Here is a 22,662-nt window from a genome sequence, read left to right as displayed (position 1 = left end):
ATATATATATTTATACATATATATATTTATACATATATATGAAGATATATATACACACATATATACATACAATTATATATATACATATATATACATATATATCTATATATACAGATATATATCTATATATACAGATATATGTATATATATACAGATATATGCATATATATATATACATATATATATATATACAGATATTTATATGCATATATATACATTTATATATTTATGATTTATATATTTATATTTATATATCTATCCTCGTTTTATATATATATATATATATATATATATATATATATATATACAATAAAGTTGTCACACTAAAGAAAACAACACTGCAGATTTATTTAAAAACTTTTATTTAAAAAAACTCAATTCAAATAACTTGATTATATAGTAGAGCTGACATCTATTCAATGTAGCCGCCTTCAACCTCAATCACTGCCTCGATATGTGTCTGAAACTGGGAGCATACCTTTTTCACAAATGCCAGCAGGAGGTCTGTGAATACTCGGTGGATGACAGCGATCAGATTGGCTTTGGTGCTGTGAGAAGTCATGTTTGTGATGTTCTCGACGTATGACCAAATAAAGTCGTTTAACAGGTTCATGTCGCGGGGGGGGGGGGGGGGCAGTGAGAGAAGTGTACAAATCGTAGCCGTCCTTCTGAAGCCAAGTTTGGGTCTTTTTGGACTTGTGGGCTGACGCTAAGTTCTTCTGCCACACCCTGGGTCTGCCAGTGACCACATGATTGTACCAGGGAATCATCACATTTCAGCACATCAAAGTACACTTTGGTGTTGACTTTCAAGGCGACTTTGAAGGTGTGAGGTGGCATGATGTGGCCCTTCACGTGAAACCACACCAAAGACTATAACCATTGCTGGAAACTTTGTTTTCATCACCCTGGGCCTGGGCATGTCCCTGTTATTTGTGGCAATTCAGCGATAGGGGTGCTGGTAATGGTCCTGTTGTCATAACTCGGATCAGTAGAGAGCATGTGTTATACAGCGGCACATCTCCGATCTCACTCATTGAACATTGTGGTACTTTCAGACATGATAGAACGCTCCTATCGATCTTGGGATTTGTACACAACTGGGCAACTAGTAGATAGTCTGCAAAAAAAACCCCAAAAAACTGGTTTTTATCAAACGGAAATGGAATCGTGTTGTCTTTTTAGGGCAACAATTTTATCGTTTCACCCTGTTCATATATATACATATATACAGTGCCACGCAAAAGTGTTGGATACATTACATTTTTCTTCATAACTCTAATTAGGGTTCAAGATTTTACCTAAAAGTTGGTCAGAATGTCACTATTACTATTCTAATGTATATTTGGGGTAGTAATTACAAAATCAAAGTTTAGAAAGTTTATATTTAAGGAAAAATATAAATTAACAAATGCAAAACTATTGGATACACTTTTAAAAAATCCTTTTTCTAAAATAATTTTAGATGACTTTTGCTTTGCGTGTTACAATAATGCAAACGAGTTATCACTGAGCAATCAGAGAGCTTTATATTAAAATAATTTTTGTAAAATTCTTCCGTCTTCACGTGTTCACCTGTTTCAAAGTCAATCAGTTCATTTATAAAAATGCCCAAAACTAAAGAATTATCAAGAGATACTCATCAAAAATTCATTGATAAGCACAAAGAAGGAAAAGGGTATCGAATAATATCAAGGAAACTTTATTTACCACTTAGAGTTGGAAACGTTATTAGAAAGTTAAAAACCCTGGTGAAGCTGTTGCAAATCTTCCAAGATGTGGTCGACCAAGGAAATTAAACACAAAAAATATCAAGGTGGGTAAACAGAAAGGTACAAAGAAACCATTTTGTTACTTGTAGTGAAATTGAAACCGACCTTAGAGAAGTTGGGATTTATGTGAGCAAGGATACAGTCAGTAGAGCTCTAAATCATATATGTTTTGTTTCAAGATCTCCGAAAACAGTTCCATTGTATTGTTGAAGCGTCAACATGTCAAATCACGTTTGAATTATGTTAAAACATATGGGGAGAAACCACAACAATTTCGGAACAAAGTAATCTGGTCGGATGAAACGAGAATCGAAATCTTTGGAAGAAACACAGCAACACAGGTATGGCAGCAAAATGGCACTGCCTACAACAAAAAGAATTCCATTCCCACAGTGAAGTTTGGTGGTGGTTTAATTATGGTATGGGGGTGTTTTTCGTCCTATGGTACTGGTGAATTAAAAATCATCAATGTTAGAATGAATGGGTATATGTACGGGGACATTCTGGAGAAAACCTCCAGAAATCTGATGATTTGTTGGCACATAATAGTAATTTTGTGTTTAAGGACAACAATGACCCCAAACATATTGCCAAACTAACCAAAGAAATCATCAATGGTAGAATGAATGGACGTATGTGCAGGGAGATTTTGGAAAAAAACCCTCCAGAAATCTGCTGATTTCTTGGGACATAATAGCAATTTCGTGTTTCAGAATGGCTTAAAAATACGTTTTTATTTAGCGCAATCAGTCTCCAGACCTCAACCTAATTGAAAATTTGTAGAAAATATTGAAGATCAATGTTCACAAGAGGGATCCACAAAATATTCAACAACTAGAAGAGTTCTGCAAAGAAAAATGGCACAAAATACCTGCAAATCTTTTAAAAAAGCAAGCGACTAGAAGTTGTTGAATGCAACAAAGGCTATGCAATCAAATATTAAATCAACGTATCCAATACTTTTGCATTTGTTAATTTATATTTTTCTTCAAATATAAACTTTTTAAACTTTGATTTTGTAATTACTACTCAAATATAAGTTAGAACAGTAATAGGAATATACTGACCAAATTTTAAGTAAAATCTTGAACCCTAATTAGAGTTATGAAGAAAAATGTAATGTGTCTAATACTTTTGCGTGACACTGTATATACACACATGTATATATGTGTGTGTGTGTGTATATATATATATATATATATATATATATATATATATATATATATATATATAACTACTTCATTTAATCACATAACTTAATATACGAAGATATAAATTTATGCATAAATTTTCAGTATTTACTTCAACAGTGCTCAATACATAAGTAGAGCTAGGTAGTAAGTTATAAAAATACATGGCAATTAAGCTACACAGAATATTCCAAGGCCCAAGGATCTTAGACAATCACTTGGCAAGCTCATGTTGTTGAGAACCAATCATGGAAAGAATATGTTTCAAAGGAACCCCATTCTTATGGATCTTAGATAACCCATTCTCGTGAGAATTCGCCAGGCTTATGTGCATAAACCTGAGGAATTCTCACAAGAATGAAATGCGGAATATTCTGTGTAGCTTAATTGCCATATATACGTTCATAACTTACTACTATATATATATATATATATATATATATATATATATATATATATATATATATATATATGTAAACATTTATTATTTAATATATTTACCCATTTATTATTTTTCTTACTTATGTTTAAATCCATGTTTTGAAACATGACGTAAATCATAAATCATATGACATCATGCCAAAGGTAATGTTTTAAGCTCTATTTATAAGAAAACCCCAAAAACGTAGAAAACCCCAAAAAAGTAGACTCAGACTGAAGATCCAAAGGTTTTAGTTTCGATTCCCAGTGATGGCATCTGCTTAATGTGTTAAGAATTTATTATTCATTATTGACGCAATAATCTTCTTTTCTAAAAGTAATGAAAATTTTTTGATATTTTGAAATACGACGAATTTCTAAATGCGGTTATCGTATTCAAAAAATTTGTGACTGACAAACAAAATCTTTAATTTATATATAAGAGTAATTCATTTTCTTTTCCAGAACAAAAAGTTGGTGACTTCGCTCGAGCGGCCAAAAAGGCGCGATTAAAGTCGTCTCTTATCTGGCTTGCTAAAAAACAGAAGATGATTCAATGTCTGGAAGATGCCTATCCAAATAGCATGTCTGCACAAGACATTTTTGCGTAAGTTGTTTGTTTCTTTTTATGTTAGCACTTGTGCATTACTGTCACTGAACAACTTTCTTGGTTTCATTTTGGAGAGTGCAAAACAGGGGAAGACAGTGCAATTTCAGAAGTGGGAGAATCGAAAATGTTTTTCCTTAAATTTTTATTAATTTTAAAATAAAAAAAATTTCCAGATAACATTTCGGAATTTTTGTGTAAACAAAACGGTAAAACTTGCGGACAATGCTCTGTTTTACGGTTTCTGTAAAAATGGAACGGAAATTTAAATTTTGTTCTGTTTTAAATGCGACACATTTTTACATTATGTCCAACTCATCGTTCACATTGAACATATCAACTTTTAAACTTTTTCGGGTATGCTGATAAGGTTTGGAGTGTCTATTCTGAAAGCCGTTCTTAACAAAGGGAGGTTGGTAAGCATATCTGAAAACCTATAAAAATCATGTAAGCATACCTGAAAACCTATAAAAATCGACATTTCCAATGTGAACGGTGAATTGGACTTATACTATTATTAACAGGTATACCAAATTGACTTTTTTCGTTTAAAAATTATTTCGTTTTTGTTGATAAAAATTTATTTTTATAAAAAAAAATCTTTCGTTTGTTTTATATTTAAAAAATACGATTGTTGAATGTTATTCTTTCGATTACTTTCGTTTTTGGGGGTTACAATAAAACAAGATTAAAACGGAACGAAATTTAAATTTTCGTTCCATTTTTACAACAACCGTAAAACAGATCATTCTCCGCAAGTTTCCCCCCCCCAAAAAAAAAACCCTTAAAAACCCAACTTCCATTTTGTGTTATTAGAATTTTCTTAAAAAATATTTTCTAAAAACAACAAAAAAGTCGCATGCTCATAACTATTTATGAAGTTTTGAAGTCGTACACTTTAACAACTTTTATTGATTTCAGAATTTTTGTGTAAAAAAAAAAAAAAATGAACGTGAAAAACTGTCATTTTGTGTTATTAAAATTTTCTTAATTTTATTTTAATTCAATAAATGTTCAGAAAATTAATGTTTTATTTTATGTATAGTTATTGACATTTTATTTGTTGATATTTTTGATTCTCCCGGTTCTGAAATTGGATTGTTTCCCCCTGTTCAGCACTCTCCAAAATGCAATTATTAAAGTGGTCTTATCATTTTGACCAGGTGAAAATGTTTGTTTTTTAAAAAATAATTATTAGATCAAGGTTAAGGTTTCGAATGAAGCAGATTTCATTTTTTTCTACCATATTTTCCCTTTTGGTGATGGTTTCAACAAAATTAATAAATTCGATAATATGCGTAAACACTTACTTTCTTAAGTGGTCTTATTATTTTGACCAGGACTATATATATATATATATATATATATATATATATACATACACACATATATATATATATATATATATATATATATATATATATATGAGGGACGTTCCAAAAGTAACGCCTCCTATTTTTTATTCCTCCCAAATGAATCAGAGGGAATTGCAAATTGCATTGTTACAATCACTGAACTTATGCACTCATGACCTTAAAGTTTCATCTGTCTGTTGCAGTTATTGATGGTGTGAGACACTAAGAAAGCAACCCCTGTCATGGACGTATGTCAGAAGCAGAGATAAATCATTAGCTTTCTCCATGCAAAAAAAAAAAAAAAAAAATTGCACCAATCAACATTCACCAGCACCTGTCGAACGTTTATGAAGCTGGTGCAGTTGATGTTAGTACAGTTAGGAGATAGGTTCGTCGATTTCATAGCGACGACAGAGATGTGAGTGACAAAACAGTTTACAATTGAAGCATCAAAAGAGGCTGGCAAAAGAGCATTGAGAAATATGGTGACTATGTAGAGAAATAAATTCTGAAGCAGAAAAGGTTGTTCGTTTTAATGGTACCATTCCCGTCTTCGTAACTCTTCAACGTTTTAGCTTTTGAGTTAAAAAATAGGATGCATTACTTTTGGAACGATCCTTTTCAACCAATTTAATTGATTAGATCTTGTTACTGTCTTAAGACATCTTTATACTTGGACATCAATTTAAATGTCCTTTTTTTTGTATATATTTCTATATAATCTTTCTTACTTTACTTTCTTTTAAACTTTGAAGCTTTCAATTTTTGTGTTAACCAGCAATATTATAACGCCTGTGGAACTCTCTTCCGTTTCCTTGCTTTCCAGCTGACTACAATATGGTCATCTTTCAAGTCCAATCTAAACAAGTTCTTGATGAGCCATCCCCTAAGTAATCCAATTTACCAAATTTCCACTACTAACGATTGCTACAATATTGTCCCATTGACTACAATACACTCATAACTCTTATCCTTCAATGGCCTCTAGGCCTTGATAAGTGGTGACTCCTTTATTTATATATATATATATATAAAATTTATTTTGCTAATCGTTTTCCTCCGATGAAAAAAGCGATGAAAAATTTTTGAAACAACTTAGAATAAAGAAATAATTAGTTTTTTTGTCTTACTTGTAACACATATTTTGCAAAATTTTTAATCCTTTCATATATATATATATATATATATATATATATATATATATATATATATATATATGTAGTAAGTTATAAAATATATATGGCGATTAAGCTACACTGAATATTCCGCATTTCATCCATTCTAGGACTCTTCAGGCTTATGCGCAAATTTTGTGGTTGTCTGTCGTTTTTATATATGCACCTTCTATTGAGATTTTAGTTAGCCAATCAGCTTTCTAGTATCCACCGCGCCCTTCCTATCAGCCAATGAGCATGCACTTATCGGACAAAGGCCTATTTGACCTCTGGTTGACCTATTCCTTTGTGTGTGCTCTATTTAGCCTGGATATCTAGTTTCTTGACCTGTTTTAAATCTAGGTTATGTTTTTTTTTTGTTTTTTTATGTTAGTTTATATATAAATACATGTATTTACATACATATATGCACATATATATATATATATATATATATATATATATATATATATATATATATATATAATAAACAAATAAATAAATTAAATAAACATGAATATACATAAACGATCACACATATAAGTATGTATATATATATATATATATATATATATATATATATATATATATGTGTGTGATCGTTTATGTATATTCATGTTTATTTGATTTATTTATTTGTTTATTTTCTATTGTTTTTTTTAGTTTTAAAACTATTTTGTATCACTATCCTAGAGTAAATTTTATCTAGTGAATTTAGGAAATAGAATAACTACACTTTATATATATATATATATATATATAAAGTGTAGTTATTCTATTTCCTAAATTTTAAATTGACACATTCATTCCTACAAAATCAATATTTTACTCTAAAATGATCATTTTCTCTTGTGGCTTGTACTTTATCCAGCTAGAAAGTTTGTTATAACGTACACAGCTTTTAAATTATGCCCTTACAGCAATAGCTTATGACATGATTAAAAATGAATTTCGATTTTGCTCTCAAAAATATACATTAAAATAAAAATAAATGTTAGTACAACTGAAGAATGAATCTGGTTTTTCTTAAAATAATTTTGTTTTTCATTTTCTTTTTTTTTTTAGGAACTGCAAAGTAAAACAATCCGATATGATTACTGCCGTCGTGTGGTTGAATGACCTTCAGAAACGAGGTTTAATCAAAGAAGTTGACAAAGGAATGTGGATGCGTATTCCTGTCAGCCAACAAAACAATCCGGATGGTACGCAAATATTAATTTGATTTTCTCTCTTTTCACTCTCTTCCATCTCATTAGTTTTTAAGTTTAGCAGAGAACAAATAAAAAAATCTGAAAAAAAAAAAAATAAAATAAAAAATAAAAAATAAAAAACGATGTCCTCCTTCCTAAATGACTTTGGTTGTGTTTAACGAATTAGCCATATATGACCTGAAATAAAAAAGTAAGGGGAGATAACCAACAATTTAAAATTGCTTGAAGAGTGGTTTCCCCTCGCTTTCACCTGAGCGCTCTTAGTGGAATATCTTGATTGTATTTCTAATATTTTGTTAATCTTTTTTATCTTTCACTAGAGGGTCACCGCTTATCAAGGCCTAAGATGCACTCGAGGATAAGGATCAATGAATGTTGAGTAGACTGTGAAAACTTTGGTAGGATTTGATTAAAACTGGTTTTGTTGAGGGATACCTTTTTGAACACGCTGGTAACATAGGAAGTTGACGCATGAATGCTACGAAAAGGAAAAATTAAAATGAAAGCTTTCCTAGTACAGGATCAACGATCTCAGACAATCACTTGGCAAGCTCATGTTGTTGAGAACCAATCATGGAAAGAATAGGTCTCAAAGGAATTCCATTATTATGGACCTTAGATAGCCCACACATTCACAGTCGTTATGAACTCAAGGGACAGATCCTGCCATAGGTATCCTTACTAATAAATTTCTTTTTATGCAGTTGAAGAAAACGCTTTTGAAGTTTTCTTTGAGTGCTCAAAGTATTTTCAATTGATACGTTACCAAGCTTTTTAACATTTATTTTATCGTTCAAAATATCCAATATTTTCTCAGTGTAATCATTAGTATTAAAGATGATCACACTGGCACTTTTATTCAGTGTAGTGATATCAGTCTCTTTATTGGTCATATGTTTCTTTATTGATCATATGTTTCTTTATTGATCATATATTTCTTTATTGACCATATGTTTCTCTATTGACCATATGTCTCTTTTTATTGACCATTTTTTTATTTATTGGCCATATATTTCTTTATTGGCCATATATTTCTTTATTGGCCATATATTTCTTTATTGACCATATGTCTCTTTATTGGCCAGATATCTCTTTATTGACCATATATTTCTTTATTGACCATATGTCTCTTTACTGACCATATGTCTGTTTTTATTAACCATATGTCTCTTTTTATTGACCATATGTCTCTTTTTATTGACCATATATTTCTTTATTGACCATATATTTATTTATTGACCATATATTTCTTTATTGACCATATATTTCTTTATTGACCCTATCTTTACTGACCATATGTTTCTTTATTGGCCATATAAGAATATAACTGTTCATCAAATTTTAATTTACACAAACTTGGTCATCATCATCATCCTCCTCCTCCTCCTCCTCCTCCTCCTCCTCCTCATCATCATCATCATCATCATCATCATCATCAGCGTGTTAGACTTTTGAAATATTGATTTTTTTTTCAATACACTGATGAAGCCCATGCTTGTGCAAATTATAATGTGATAAACAGATATATTTTCTTTATATGCTAACCAACACAGGAGGTTGAAACAACTGTACACAGTGTTGTGACCAAACACAAAATCTTTCCGAAAATGAATAAATACTTCTTTGTCTATTCCTATTAATGTGGTATCTTTAAAGAAAAATATTTATAGCTCTAGTATCGCACTATTGAGCTATTTAAATAAGCACTTTATCTTATTTATTCATAAGTAATCACTGCGCCAAGTAGTTCAATTACATATAAGCATATTAGCTTTTATAAATATATATATATATATATAAATAAATAAATATATATATATAATATATATATATATATATATATATATATATATATATATATATATGAGAGAGAGAGAGAGAGGGAGAGAGGGGATGAAAGAATAAAATTTTTGCCCTAGAAAAGACGACATGATTCCATTTCCATTTGATAAAAAGTGTTTTTTCATTGTTGCAGACCATCTACTAGTTGGCCAGTTGTTTACGAATCCCAAGAGCAATAGGGGCCTTGTATCATGTGTGAAAGTGATACAATGTTCGACAAGTGAAGGTCCTGGATATGACCTTAAACTATATCCAGTGGTAAGGCCCCCAGTTTGCAGGCTTTGGAGAGTGTAGAGTCACCCTTTAATTACTATTGCTCCCAGGTCCACTCTGACCCAGAGTGGTAGTACCTGTTGGGGTCCCAACTATGGGTTAAATAGAAACCAACTTGAAAACAACAAATATATTCTATTAAAAAATTTTTCTTCAAAATCTTTGGATTTGGCATTAAATTACCCAAAAAAGGGTTGATATGCCGTAAAACAAAAATAACTAACCAAAATCAACAAGTGAAATCGGAGATGTGCTGCTTGTACTGCTTTCTTGTCTTACATGCTCTCTCTCAGTCCAAGTTATGACAACAGGATCATTGCCATCACTCTCAAAATGTACATCCGAATGATTCAACGCTTGAGGGAATAGCTCAATGAAGTTTCTGCCCATGGTTATGCTGTTTGGTGTGGTTTCAAGTGAGGGCCACATTATGCCACCTCACATCTTTGAAGTCGGCTTGAAAGTCAACACCAAAGTTTACCTGAATGTGCTGAGGAGTGCGGTGATCCCCTGGCGCAATCAGGTGGCTGCTAGCAGACCCTGAGTGTGGCAGCAGGACTTGGTGCTGGCCCACAAGTCCAAGAAACCTAGGTTATGTTTCAGAAGGAGTGCAACGATTTTGTACCTTTCTCTCACTGTCCCCCCCCCATCTAACCTCAATTTGCTGGACTACTTCGTTTGGTCATATGTCGAGAACATCACCAACATGACCTCCCACAACACCAAGGCCAACCTGATCGCTTCCATCCACCACCAGCGTTGCCATCAAGCCCCCGCTGGCGCTTATGGAAATGGCTTGCTTCCAGTTCTGGACTTGTTTTGAGGCAGTAATTGAGGCTGAAGGCAGCTACATCAAATAGATGTCAGCTCTACTACATACTCAAGTTACCGGAATTGATTTTTTCAATAAAAGTTTTAAAATAAAGTTGTAGTGGTGTTTTCTTTAGGGTAACAAATTTATTGTTTCACCCTGTATATATATATATGCATACATATATACACACACATATATATATATATATATTATATATATATATATATATTTATTTATTTATTTATTTATTTATTTATTACCATTTTATCTGCTTAGTTACACATGTCTCGGTTAGTGAATCGTATCAACAACCCAGTAACTTCATCAGACTTTACAGAAAATAATATAAATTTGCTCTGCAATAATATTGAGCACTTTCTTCAGGTGTTTACTAATTATCATTATATATATATATATATATATATATATATATATATATATATATATATATATGTACTTGTTCCAGAATGGGTAAAATTAATTCTCTGAACAGAACGGTTTTGCACCACTTTTATGAGACCCCTTATGAAATTTAAAATCAATATATAATTAATAATACTGAACCCCATTTCTAGAATCCACATTCCAATTTTAATCGAAATCCATTGCATGATTTTGATTCTAGAAAATTTTCAAGTCAAATTTGTAGCTGATGCAAAAAATTCAATTAATGAATAAAAACACTTAACATTTAGTTTTATTTTAAAGTCGTTTGAAGATATCACATTTTCTTTTTAGAGAATTAATTTTCCCTATTTCATTATATAACATTATAAAGAAAAAAATGTTGTACTTGAAAATGTTTGACTGAAACATGTTTTGCAACTGTGTAGCCAAATAATGTTTGTATAAATATGAGTAATGTGACGATTTCAATACTTTTCTCAATTCCGATACAATTACCAGTTCTTTTCTAAATTTCTGATTCTCATACAATTACTGATTCCGATTCTGATTCTTTTAATGCGTCTAAATGTTTAGCTACAAAGTTATTTTTTTGATTTCCATAAAAACCCATGCTATATGTGTATATATTTTCAAAAACATAAAAAAATCCATTTATGTCGAAATCTATATATTTTAGTTTTACTGATAGTTTAAAATCAATAAACAGTCATCATTTTATCATTAATACCAGCAATGGAAAGTTAAGTTAAAAAAAAAAGAAAACTCATTAAAGAATCGTTTTTGGCATCGGAAATCAGGCACTAATTTTTCCGATTCCAATGTCCCAAAAAGTTCGAATATTTTCAATTCCGATTAATTGTCCATGCACGAATAAATATAAATCTTTATATGTGTGTGTGTGTGTGTGTGTGTGTTTTCCTTTGCTCGCTAATATGATATATTTTGATTTGTTTCTGTAGTTAAGATGGTTGAAGAATTGCCATTTTTGAGCCACCAGCAGCAACCGACGATTGCAATTATTACGAGTTTGTACTGCGAGAAATTGGCCGTGGATGCCATGATTGAAGAGAAAGCCACGTTTGTCAAATACAAAACTGACGGTAAGAATAAAGCGATTGAAATTCTTTTTTCTTTTTTTTTATAGCCGCAAAGGGTAGAAGAAAAGATAAGACAAGTAAATATGTTGAAAATAAAAACACGGTTTTATTATAGTAATACTATGCCACCAGTGTAGTTTCTGCCACTTGACGGAATGGATTACAGTCGAAGTATTATGCCCTTGATAATGTGTGATTTAATTAAAAACTTTTTTTTGCATTTTATGAGCTTCTATACATTCATATTTTTTAAACAACACTTCTAAAAATGTACCAACTCTTTATTATTGTATTAATTATGAATTTATTTATTCAATTTTCACCCCAAACAAGGCGCAGTACTACTTTGAAGTAGGGGGCTACTATCGGGGACATAAGTTGCAGGAGTATTATGTAGGGAGATGAGTAGCAAGATGTCTGTTCTCATTACACTTGAACTTCTGCATGTCAGTACAGTTGGGAAAGCAGAATCCCGGAAGGGAGTTCCAAAGTTTAGCAGTTCTGGGGAAGAAACTATTGGAGTAGAAGGCTTTCTTATACCTAGGGATCTCTACTGTGAAGGGGTGGGATTTAGCTGCTTGTCGGGTTTGTCGGGGGTATTTACGTTGAGAGGGTACAAGTGCTTGTAGGTCGTCAGAGCATTCACCATTAAAGTACTTGTAGAACAGGCAGAGAGCAACATCTGCACACAATCTTCTGACTTACTGAGTCTATTGTTGGCATTGGTTTCCTCGATATTTTGTTTCCAAACTCTAAACCCTTGTACACCCTCGATGTAAATATCCCCGACCATGGCCTACTTAACCTAAACAAGCAGCAAAATCCCACCCCTACACTGTAGCCATCAGTAGATGTCGGAAAAGCCTTCTATCCAAATAGTTTCTACCCTCAAACTGCTAAACTTTGGAATTCCCTCCTGGGTTCAAATTCCTCAGCTTAACATTCACAGATACATCAAGAGCATTACCAAGGCTGCTGCGATGAAAGTGGGCTCTTTTTACCATGCTAGAAAGTTATTTGCACCTGAAAGTATCCTGTACCTCTACAAGGCCACCATTCACCAATGTATGGAGTGTTGTTGCCACAGTTGGGCTGGTGCATCCGCTACTAGTTTCTTGCTCCTAGACAAGGTTCAAAAGAGAGTCGCCAACCTGATAGGTCCTGAGCTATCATTTAGCTTCAGCCTCTGTCCCATCGATGAAATGTTGCATCCCTCTCTCTGTTTTACAAGTATTTTAATGGTGGACGCTCGACGTAAATACCCCCGACAAACCCGACAAACAGCAAAGTCCCACCCCTACACAGTAGAGATCCGTAGATGTAAGAAAACCTTTTACTCTAATTGTTTCTTCCCAAGAACGGCTAAACTTTGGAAATCCCTCCCGTGTCCCTGCTTCTCTGACTGTACTGACATGCAGAAGTTCAAGTGTAATGTGAACAGACATCTTGCTGCTCAACTCTCTACATCGTATCCCAGCAAATTTTGTTGTAAATAGTAGCCTCTTACATAACAGCATAAAAACAGCAAAAGGCAAATGAAAATTCAACAATTCTTAATATCTCAGAAGATGATGTTTTACTGCAGAAAATTAAAATTAGCTTAAAAAAATAAAATTTTACATTGTAACAGCTTCTATACTTGCATGTTTCAAATTAAACAATCTTTAGGGTTTGTTTTACTATACACATAGATTCGAAAATGTTGTCAGAAAAACAAATATATAACAAATAAATGTTATCAAAGGCAAAATAAGTTACTTTTCTACCTAATTGGATAAGATTTTAGTGTTTTTATTTAACGTAAAATGTTTAATCGGTTCAAAAAATATGCAATGTGTATCAGTATATTTGAAGTAAACAAATGGCGGCAAGCATGCTGCTGGATACGTTAAGTTTGGGAAAATGATTTTAAACTAAAAAACTATACAGAATGCTGTTAGAAACTCTCTCAATATATGTTAACATGACATAGGCTTACATATATTCGGTGGGTTTCTAACAGTATTTTGTATAATTTTTTAGTTTGGATTCCTTTTCTTAAACATAACATATTCAACAGAGGTAGCCGCTATTTGTCTTTTTCAAATATACTGATAAACACTGCATGTTTTTCAAACCGATTAAACATTTTACATGAAATAAAAACACTAAAAACTTATCCAGTTAGGTAGAAAAGTAACTTATCTTGCCTTTCATAACATTTTTGTTTTTTGTTTTTTTGATAACTTTTTCGAATCTATGTGTACAGTAAAACAAACCCCAAGCTTTATTATATCATGCACTTATTGGAAGAGTCCATTGTGTATCTAAAAAGGGGCGACAAGACAACAATTTTTCTTTTCTGAAGTGGTAGTACCTGTCAAAGAATAAGATATAGAGTCTGCCTTAGAATAACATGAACTGCCTAAAACATGAAACATTTTATCTTAAATTTTCTACATAAATGAACACACTACATAAATGAACACAAAAATACTTTTTATCTTAAATCTTCTACATAAATGAACACACTACATAAATGAACACAAAAAAACTTTTTATCTTAAATCTTCTACATAAATGAACACAAGAAACTTTTCATCTTAAATCTTCTATATAAATGAACACAAAAAACGTTTTATCTTAAATTTTCTACATAAATGAACACACTACATAAATGAGCACAAAAATACTTTTTATCTTAAATCTTCTACATAAATTAACACAAAAATGCTTTTTATCTTAAATCTTCTACATAAATGAACACAAAAAACTTTTTATCTCAAATCTTCTACATAAATGAACAAAAAAAACTTTTTATCTCAAATCTTCTACATAAATGAACACAAAAAACGTTTTATCTTAAATTTTCTACATAAATGAACACACTACATAAATGAACAAAAAAAACTTTTTATCTTAAATCTTCTACATAAATGAACACAAAAATGCTTTTTATCTTAAATCTTCTACATAAATGAACACAAGAAACTTTTTATCTCAAATCTTCTACATAAATGAACACAAGAAACTTTTTATCTCAAATCTTCTACATAAATTAACACAAAAACCTTTTTATCTTAAATCTTCTACATAAATTAACACAAAAACTTTTTTATCTCAAATCTTCTACATAAATTAACACAAGAAACTTTTTATCTTAAATCTTCTACATAAATGAACACAAGAAACTTTTTATCTCAAATCTTCTACATAAATTAACACAAGAAACTTTTTATCTTAAATCTTCTACATAAATTAACACAAAAACCTTTTTATCTCAAATCTTCTACATAAATGAACACAAGAAACTTTTTATCTCAAATCTGCTACATAAATGAACACAAGAAACTTTTTATCTTAAATCTTCTACATAAATGAACACAAGAAACTTTTTATCTTAAATCTTCTACATAAATGAACACAAGAAACTTTTTATCTTAAATCTTCTACATAAATGAACACAAGAAACTTTTTATCTTAAATCTTCTACATAAATGAACACAAGAAACTTTTTATCTTAAATCTTCTACATAAATGAACACAAGAAACTTTTTATCTTAAATCTTCTACATAAATGAACACAAGAAACTTTTTATCTTAAATCTTCTTAAGAAAAGTTTCTTAAATCTTCTTAAGAAAAAGTTTCTTGTGTTCATTTATGATGAACACAAGAAACTTTTTATCTTAAATCTTCTACATAAATGAACACAAGAAACTTTTTATCTTAAATCTTCTACATAAATGAACACAAGAAACTTTTTATCTTAAATCTTCTACATAAATGAACACAAGAAACTTTTTATCTTAAATCTTCTACATAAATGAACACAAGAAACTTTTTATCTTAAATCTTCTACATAAATGAACACAAGAAACTTTTTATCTCAAATCTTCTACATAAATTAACACAAAAACCTTTTTATCTTAAATCTTCTACATAAATGAACACAAAAACTTTTTATCTCAAATCTTCTACATAAATTAACACAAAAACCTTTTTATCTCAAATCTTCTACATAAATTAACACAAAAACTTTTTTATCTCAAATCTTCTACATAAATGAACACAAGAAACTTTTTATCTTAAATCTTCTACATAAATGAACACAAGAAACTTTTTATCTCAAATCTTCTACATAAATTAACACAAGAAACTTTTTATCTTAAATCTTCTACATAAATTAACACAAAAACCTTTTTATCTCAAATCTTCTACATAAATGAACACAAGAAACTTTTTATCTCAAATCTTCTACATAAATGAACACAAGAAACTTTTTATCTCAAATCTTCTACATAAATGAACACAAGAAACTTTTTATCTTAAATCTTCTACATAAATGAACACAAAAAAAGTTTTATCTTAAATTTTCTACATAAATGAACACACTACATAAATGAACACACTACATAAATGAACACAAAAACTTTTTATCTTAAATCTTCTACATAAATGAAAACAAAAAACGTTTTATCTTAAATTTTCTACATAAATGAACACACTACATAAATGAACACAAAAACTTTTTATCTTAAATCTTCTACATAAATGAACACAAAAAACGTTTTATCTTAAATTTTCTACATAAATGAACACAAAAAACGTTTTATCTTAAATTTTCTACATAAATGAACACAAAAACTTTTTATCTTAAATTTTCTACATAAATGAACACAAGAAACTTTTTATCTTAAATCTTCTACATAAATGAACACAAAAAACTTTTTATCTTAAATCTTCTACATAAATGAACACAAAAAACTTTTTATCTTAAATCTTCTACATAAATGAACACAAAAAACGTTTTATCTTAAATTTTCTACATAAATGAACACAAAAAACGTTTTATCTTAAATTTTCTACATAAATGAACACAAAAACTTTTTATCTTAAATTTTCTACATAAATGAACACAAGAAACTTTTTATCTTAAATCTTCTACATAAATGAACACAAAAACTTTTTATCTTAAATTTTCTACATAAATGAACACAAGAAACTTTTTATCTTAAATCTTCTACATGAATGAACACAAAAACTTTTTATCTTAAATTTTCTACATAAATGAACACAAAAAACGTTTTATCTTAAATCTTCTACATAAATGAACACAAAAAACGTTTTATCTTAAATTTTCTACATAAATGAACACAAAAACTTTTTATCTTAAATTTTCTACATAAATGAACACAAAAACTTTTTATCTTAAATCTTCTACATAAATGAACACAAAAAACGTTTTATCTAAAATCTTCTACATAAATGAACACAAAAACGTTTTATCTTAAATTTTCTACATAAATGAACACACTACATAAATGAACACAAAAACTTTTTATCTTAAATCTTCTACATAAATGAACACAAAAAACTTTTTATCTTAAATTTTCTACATAAATGAACACAAAAACGTTTTATCTTAAATCTTCTACATAAATGAACACAAAAAACGTTTTATCTTAAATTTTCTACATAAATCAACACAAAAACTTTTTATCTTAAATTTTCTACATAAATGAACACAAAAACTTTTTATCTTAAATCTTCTACATAAATGAACACAAGAAACTTTTTATCTTAAATTTTCTACATAAATGAACACACTACATAAATGAACACAAAAACTTTTTATCTTAAATCTTCTACATAAATGAACACAAAAACTTTTTATCTTAAATCTTCTACATAAATGAACACAAAAAACTTTTTATCTTAAATCTTCTACATAAATGAACACACTACATAAATGAACACAAAAACTTTTTATCTTAAATTTTCTACATAAATGAACACACTACATAAATGAACACAAAAACGTTTTATCTTAAATTTTCTACATAAATGAACACACTACATAAATGAACACAAAAACTTTTTATCTTAAATCTTCTACATAAATGAACACAAAAAACGTTTTATCTTAAATTTTCTACATAAATGAACACACTACATAAATGAACACAAAAACTTTTTATCTTAAATTTTCTACATAAATGAACACAAAAACTTTTTATCTTAAATCTTCTACATAAATGAACACAAAAAACGTTTTATCTTAAATTTTCTACATAAATGAACACACTACATAAATGAACACAAAAACTTTTTATCTTAAATCTTCTACATAAATGAACACAAAAAACGTTTTATCTTAAATTTTCTACATAAATGAACACACTACATAAATGAACACAAAAACGTTTTATCTTAAATTTTCTACATAAATGAACACAAAAACTTTTTATCTTAAATCTTCTACATAAATGAACACAAAAAACGTTTTATCTTAAATTTTCTACATAAATGAACACACTACATAAATGAACACAAAAACTTTTTATCTTAAATTTTCTACATAAATGAACACAAAAACTTTTTATCTTAAATCTTCTACATAAATGAACACAAAAAACGTTTTATCTTAAATTTTCTACATAAATGAACACACTACATAAATGAACACAAAAACTTTTTATCTTAAATCTTCTACATAAATGAACACAAAAAACGTTTTATCTTAAATCTTCTACATAAATGAACACAAAAAACGTTTTATCTTAAATTTTCTACATAAATGAACACACTACATAAATGAACACAAAAACTTTTTATCTTAAATTTTCTACATAAATGAACACAAAAACTTTTTATCTTAAATCTTCTACATAAATGAACACAAAAAACGTTTTATCTTAAATCTTCTACATAAATGAACACACTACATAAATGAACACAAAAACTTTTTATCTTAAATCTTCTACATAAATGAACACAAAAACTTTTTATCTTAAATCTTCTACATAAATTAACACAAAAAACTTTTTTATCTTAAATCTTCTACATAAATGAACACAAAAAACTTTTTTATCTTAAATCTTCTACATAAATGAACACAAAAAACTTTTTATCTTAAATTTTCTACATAAATGAACACACAAGTTTTCTTTCACTTATTACACCTATATTATCATCAAAACAATTTACGCCTATTTGAATCAGTCATACAAAATTGTTTAAATAATCTCCATACAGCAGTACCGTTGTCTGTATGCCCAATTTGCATAACCATTTGCTTGAACAGTTTATAGCATAAAATCCCTGTGTATATTTTACAAGCATTCTAATGAAAAGTGCTCCAACGAACTCCAAAACCTTATACATCCTCCACATAAATACCCCAAATAACCTGACAAACAGCAAAATCCCACCCCTACACTGTAACGATCCCTTGATACCGAGAAAAGACTTCTACTCAAATAGTTTCTTTCCTTGAACTGCTAACCTCTGGAATTCCCCCCCCCCAGCTTCTTGCTTCTATGACTGTACTGACATGCAGAAGTTCAAGTATGATGTGAACAGACATCTTGCTGCTCAACTTCCTACATGGTATCCCTGGGGATTTTTTCATAAATAGTTACCCCTTAAATCCAAGTTGAACTGTGCCTTGTTTAGGTCGAAAAAGCAGTAAAATAAATAAATAAATAAATTAATGTTTTTTGTTTTTCATTTGTAATTTAATTGTTCTATTTCTCTCTATACATGTCATAGTTTTGTTGATTTGAACAGTAACTAACCAAAGTCATTTAATAAAAACATGATAAATTACCAAAACCTTTCTTAAAATATTATCTCCATTGATTTTCAAGAGAGGTAATTTAAATGAAAACAAATAGTTTTTAAAATTAAAAATAGATTTGTATTAAAAATATGCAAGGTAATTTAAAAAGAATACTTAGAGATAAATTGACGGCTGATGGGTTAAGGTTTTTGCAAACTAAAAACCGAATACCATGAATAAATATATGATGATATTAAGAACTTGAAGAATAAAAATAATTAATTAAAAAAAAATGTATTGAATAAATGTAAATGGGTTAATATGCTGCTAAGAATATTGTTTAAGTTTAATTGTTTTTATAAAAACGTAACGTTTATCAGACTCCATAGTGAAAACAATGCATCTTCAACTATTAAAAATAAAAAAAAAAACACTTCTCTCAGGTAAAGCACTATCAGCCATGGCAATCAATGGTTCAAACGGTTTCTTATAGTTGTTAAAGGAAAGGAGCTTCGTCTTAGTGTTATATAATAGTGGCTACCATAAAGGGGTCCGTTATATTGTGATGTATTAAAAAGGGGGTGTCTCGTGTAATGTAACCATAAAGGGGTCTGTTGTGTACTGTGTACCATATCACTATATGTCGATATGTGTACTTGGAACACAGGGTTCATCTTGATGTGTATACGTGTCACTAAATGTCTATCATTGGTTCTTTACTATTTGAACCCTACATTATGCTGTTGCGGTTTATGATATATTCATATCTAATTGTTCATAATGCGAGTGTGTGTGTGATACATGTACTTTGAACATACCTTATTTTCATGCGTCGTTGATCTTGGTTCACCTGGAATTCATCTTGTTCTTGGAGGGGAGGCTGGAACATGTTTGGACGAATATGTAGTACTTACCAACAAAACAAACGCCTACGTGTTTGTGCCTTGTATAGGCATGCACGACAACAAAACTTGGGTTTTTATAAGCGGAAGTCTCGAGGTTGTCAGGAATCTACAGGCGCATGCGCAAGAGAAGGGATTGAGATAGTGGTATAAAAGGCAGGTCGAGTGAGAAGGTTGTTGTTGTTGTTGTTGTTGTTGTCATTGGACGTTACAGTGACGCGTACGTTAGCAGGTGATTAAGAGGCTGTTTTTTTTTGTGTGTCAAGTCGCGCACCTCGGTGAAGATCATATAAGTCGTGCACCTCGGTGAAGGTCATAGAATATTCATTCACTTCCAAGAACACTGGTTGGTTGTATATTTTTTTTTGACTTTCCAGGTGTCGATCGCAGAAGAATGGAGAGTGAATATCTTTGCTAGAATAGTTAAATCTAGGTCTCCATTCTGAGATACGTCAGCCCTCTATCCGGTGAAGGCGGGGAACGACCTGTTAAACCATCCACTCTGCTCAACGTCCAAATTCCAACTCCCTATAATCTCCAACTAACATGATCCACGTAACATACATGTAGATCCGATCAGTTTGACTATACCTTCCGGTAAACATGTCTATGATATGATTTTACCATATTTTGACCGTTTTTATTAACATTCATCTCCCGTCCATCTCTCCAGTTAGATAGATAGATCAAGACGGATAGATACAGTAATAGATAGATAAATAGATAGATCGACACTTTCTTGTGTTTGGCCGACTACATAACATTAGTAGCATCAAATATTACCATCTATTTACATTCTCATTCCACTACAGATTGGAGATCATTTACTAAGAATCAGTCATTGCCTCGGATATATATGTGTTTTGCCATTATATTGAGATTAGAGTGTGGTGTTATCATCAAATACACCCATCTCTGACACAACTGCATCAGGAAAGTCGTTTATCAAAACCAGGGATAATAATGTTTCAAGGATCGACCTCTGAGATACACCTGCATTAATGTTATTTTGTTTAGAAGTACATCTATCAATGAGAACCCTCTTGCCAAACTTTCACAAAAACACTCAACTAGCTACAACCGTTATCAATAATTTTCCTCCACTCTCTATCTGTGCCTAAATCTAAGTGCAGATTCCATGAACAAAGCTTCTTTCCTAGAACTGCCTGCCTGTGAGACTTTGTTCCATTGGCCTGCTTCCCAGACAATTACAATATAAGTAATTCAAGTCCAATGTAAACAAGTTCTTGTTAAGCAGTCTCCTTTAATAACATAAATTTTACCCAATCTACACCATCAACCATTGCTACAGTACCTGTAAATTCCTCCTGGCTTCGATGCCCAAAATAAAAAATTTTAACAAAAAAAAACCATTCCCACCACTCTGCTGTTTAATTTCTTCCAACTGCAAAAGCACAACTCTCTGCTCATAAGACTCACTCCTGTCACCAAATCCTAAATCACCGAATCTCTATAAAAGTCTTTTATACTACAATCAGCAGCATCTCATTTGCAGAAAGCGATCAGTTGGATCAGCATAAAACCAAAAAGGCAGCCATTTTTTTCTTTTCTTTTTGTCTGCATGGGACTGTTCAAGAAACAGGTGTGTACTGATTTTTTAATGCCTTTTAATTAGGGTACCACCTTCCTTATCCTTGAGTGGCCTTGAGCCTTGATAAGTGGTGACTCCCTTGTAAAAAAAAAAATGCATGAGTACATGTGCTTCTTTGCTTGTTTTGTCCCGTTCAGTTGCCTCCTTTGCACATTGTTCAGAAAAGAGAGAAAAGACGTTTCTGATGGATTCTTAATTAGCCTGTTTATAACATCTGATCCTTTTGAGCAATGGTTCTTCAGCTTAATGTTGAAAATTTACAGTGATATTGACCAGTATCACATTTAAATTAAATACAAATAACATTGAAGTAACAGGCGATTTTAAATAAGATAAAAACAATTTAAAATAGGGTAAAGGCAATTTAAAATAAAGTAAAGACAATTTAAAATAAAGTAAAAACAATTCCAAATAAAGTAAAAACAATTTAAAATAAAGTAAAAACAATTTAAAATAAAGTAAAA

The 22,662-nt window shown here is 30.3% G+C and overlaps 1 protein-coding gene across 4 annotated transcripts in view; it reads left to right on the top strand.

Annotated features, from left to right (window-relative positions):
• The window catches only part of LOC145242593 (uncharacterized), a 237,560-nt gene that overhangs the window by 195,973 nt on the left and 18,925 nt on the right, over positions 1-22,662 (top strand). For all 4 annotated transcript variants that reach the window (XM_080105699.1, XM_080105701.1, XM_080105700.1 and 1 more), the window contains 3 exons: positions 3,848-3,989; positions 7,564-7,700; positions 12,006-12,146. In XM_080105699.1, coding sequence (XP_079961825.1) covers positions 3,848-3,989; positions 7,564-7,700; positions 12,006-12,146 — 420 coding nt within the window. The remainder of the gene's footprint in view (positions 1-3,847; positions 3,990-7,563; positions 7,701-12,005; positions 12,147-22,662) is intronic.

This window comes from Euprymna scolopes, chromosome 21 (genome assembly GCF_053919585.1).
Source record: "Euprymna scolopes isolate OS-2025 chromosome 21, ASM5391958v1, whole genome shotgun sequence".
Classification (NCBI taxonomy): Eukaryota; Metazoa; Mollusca; class Cephalopoda; order Sepiida; family Sepiolidae; genus Euprymna; species Euprymna scolopes.
The sequence above is the reverse complement of the archived record's forward strand: the minus strand, read 5'-3'. Positions and strand labels throughout refer to the sequence as shown.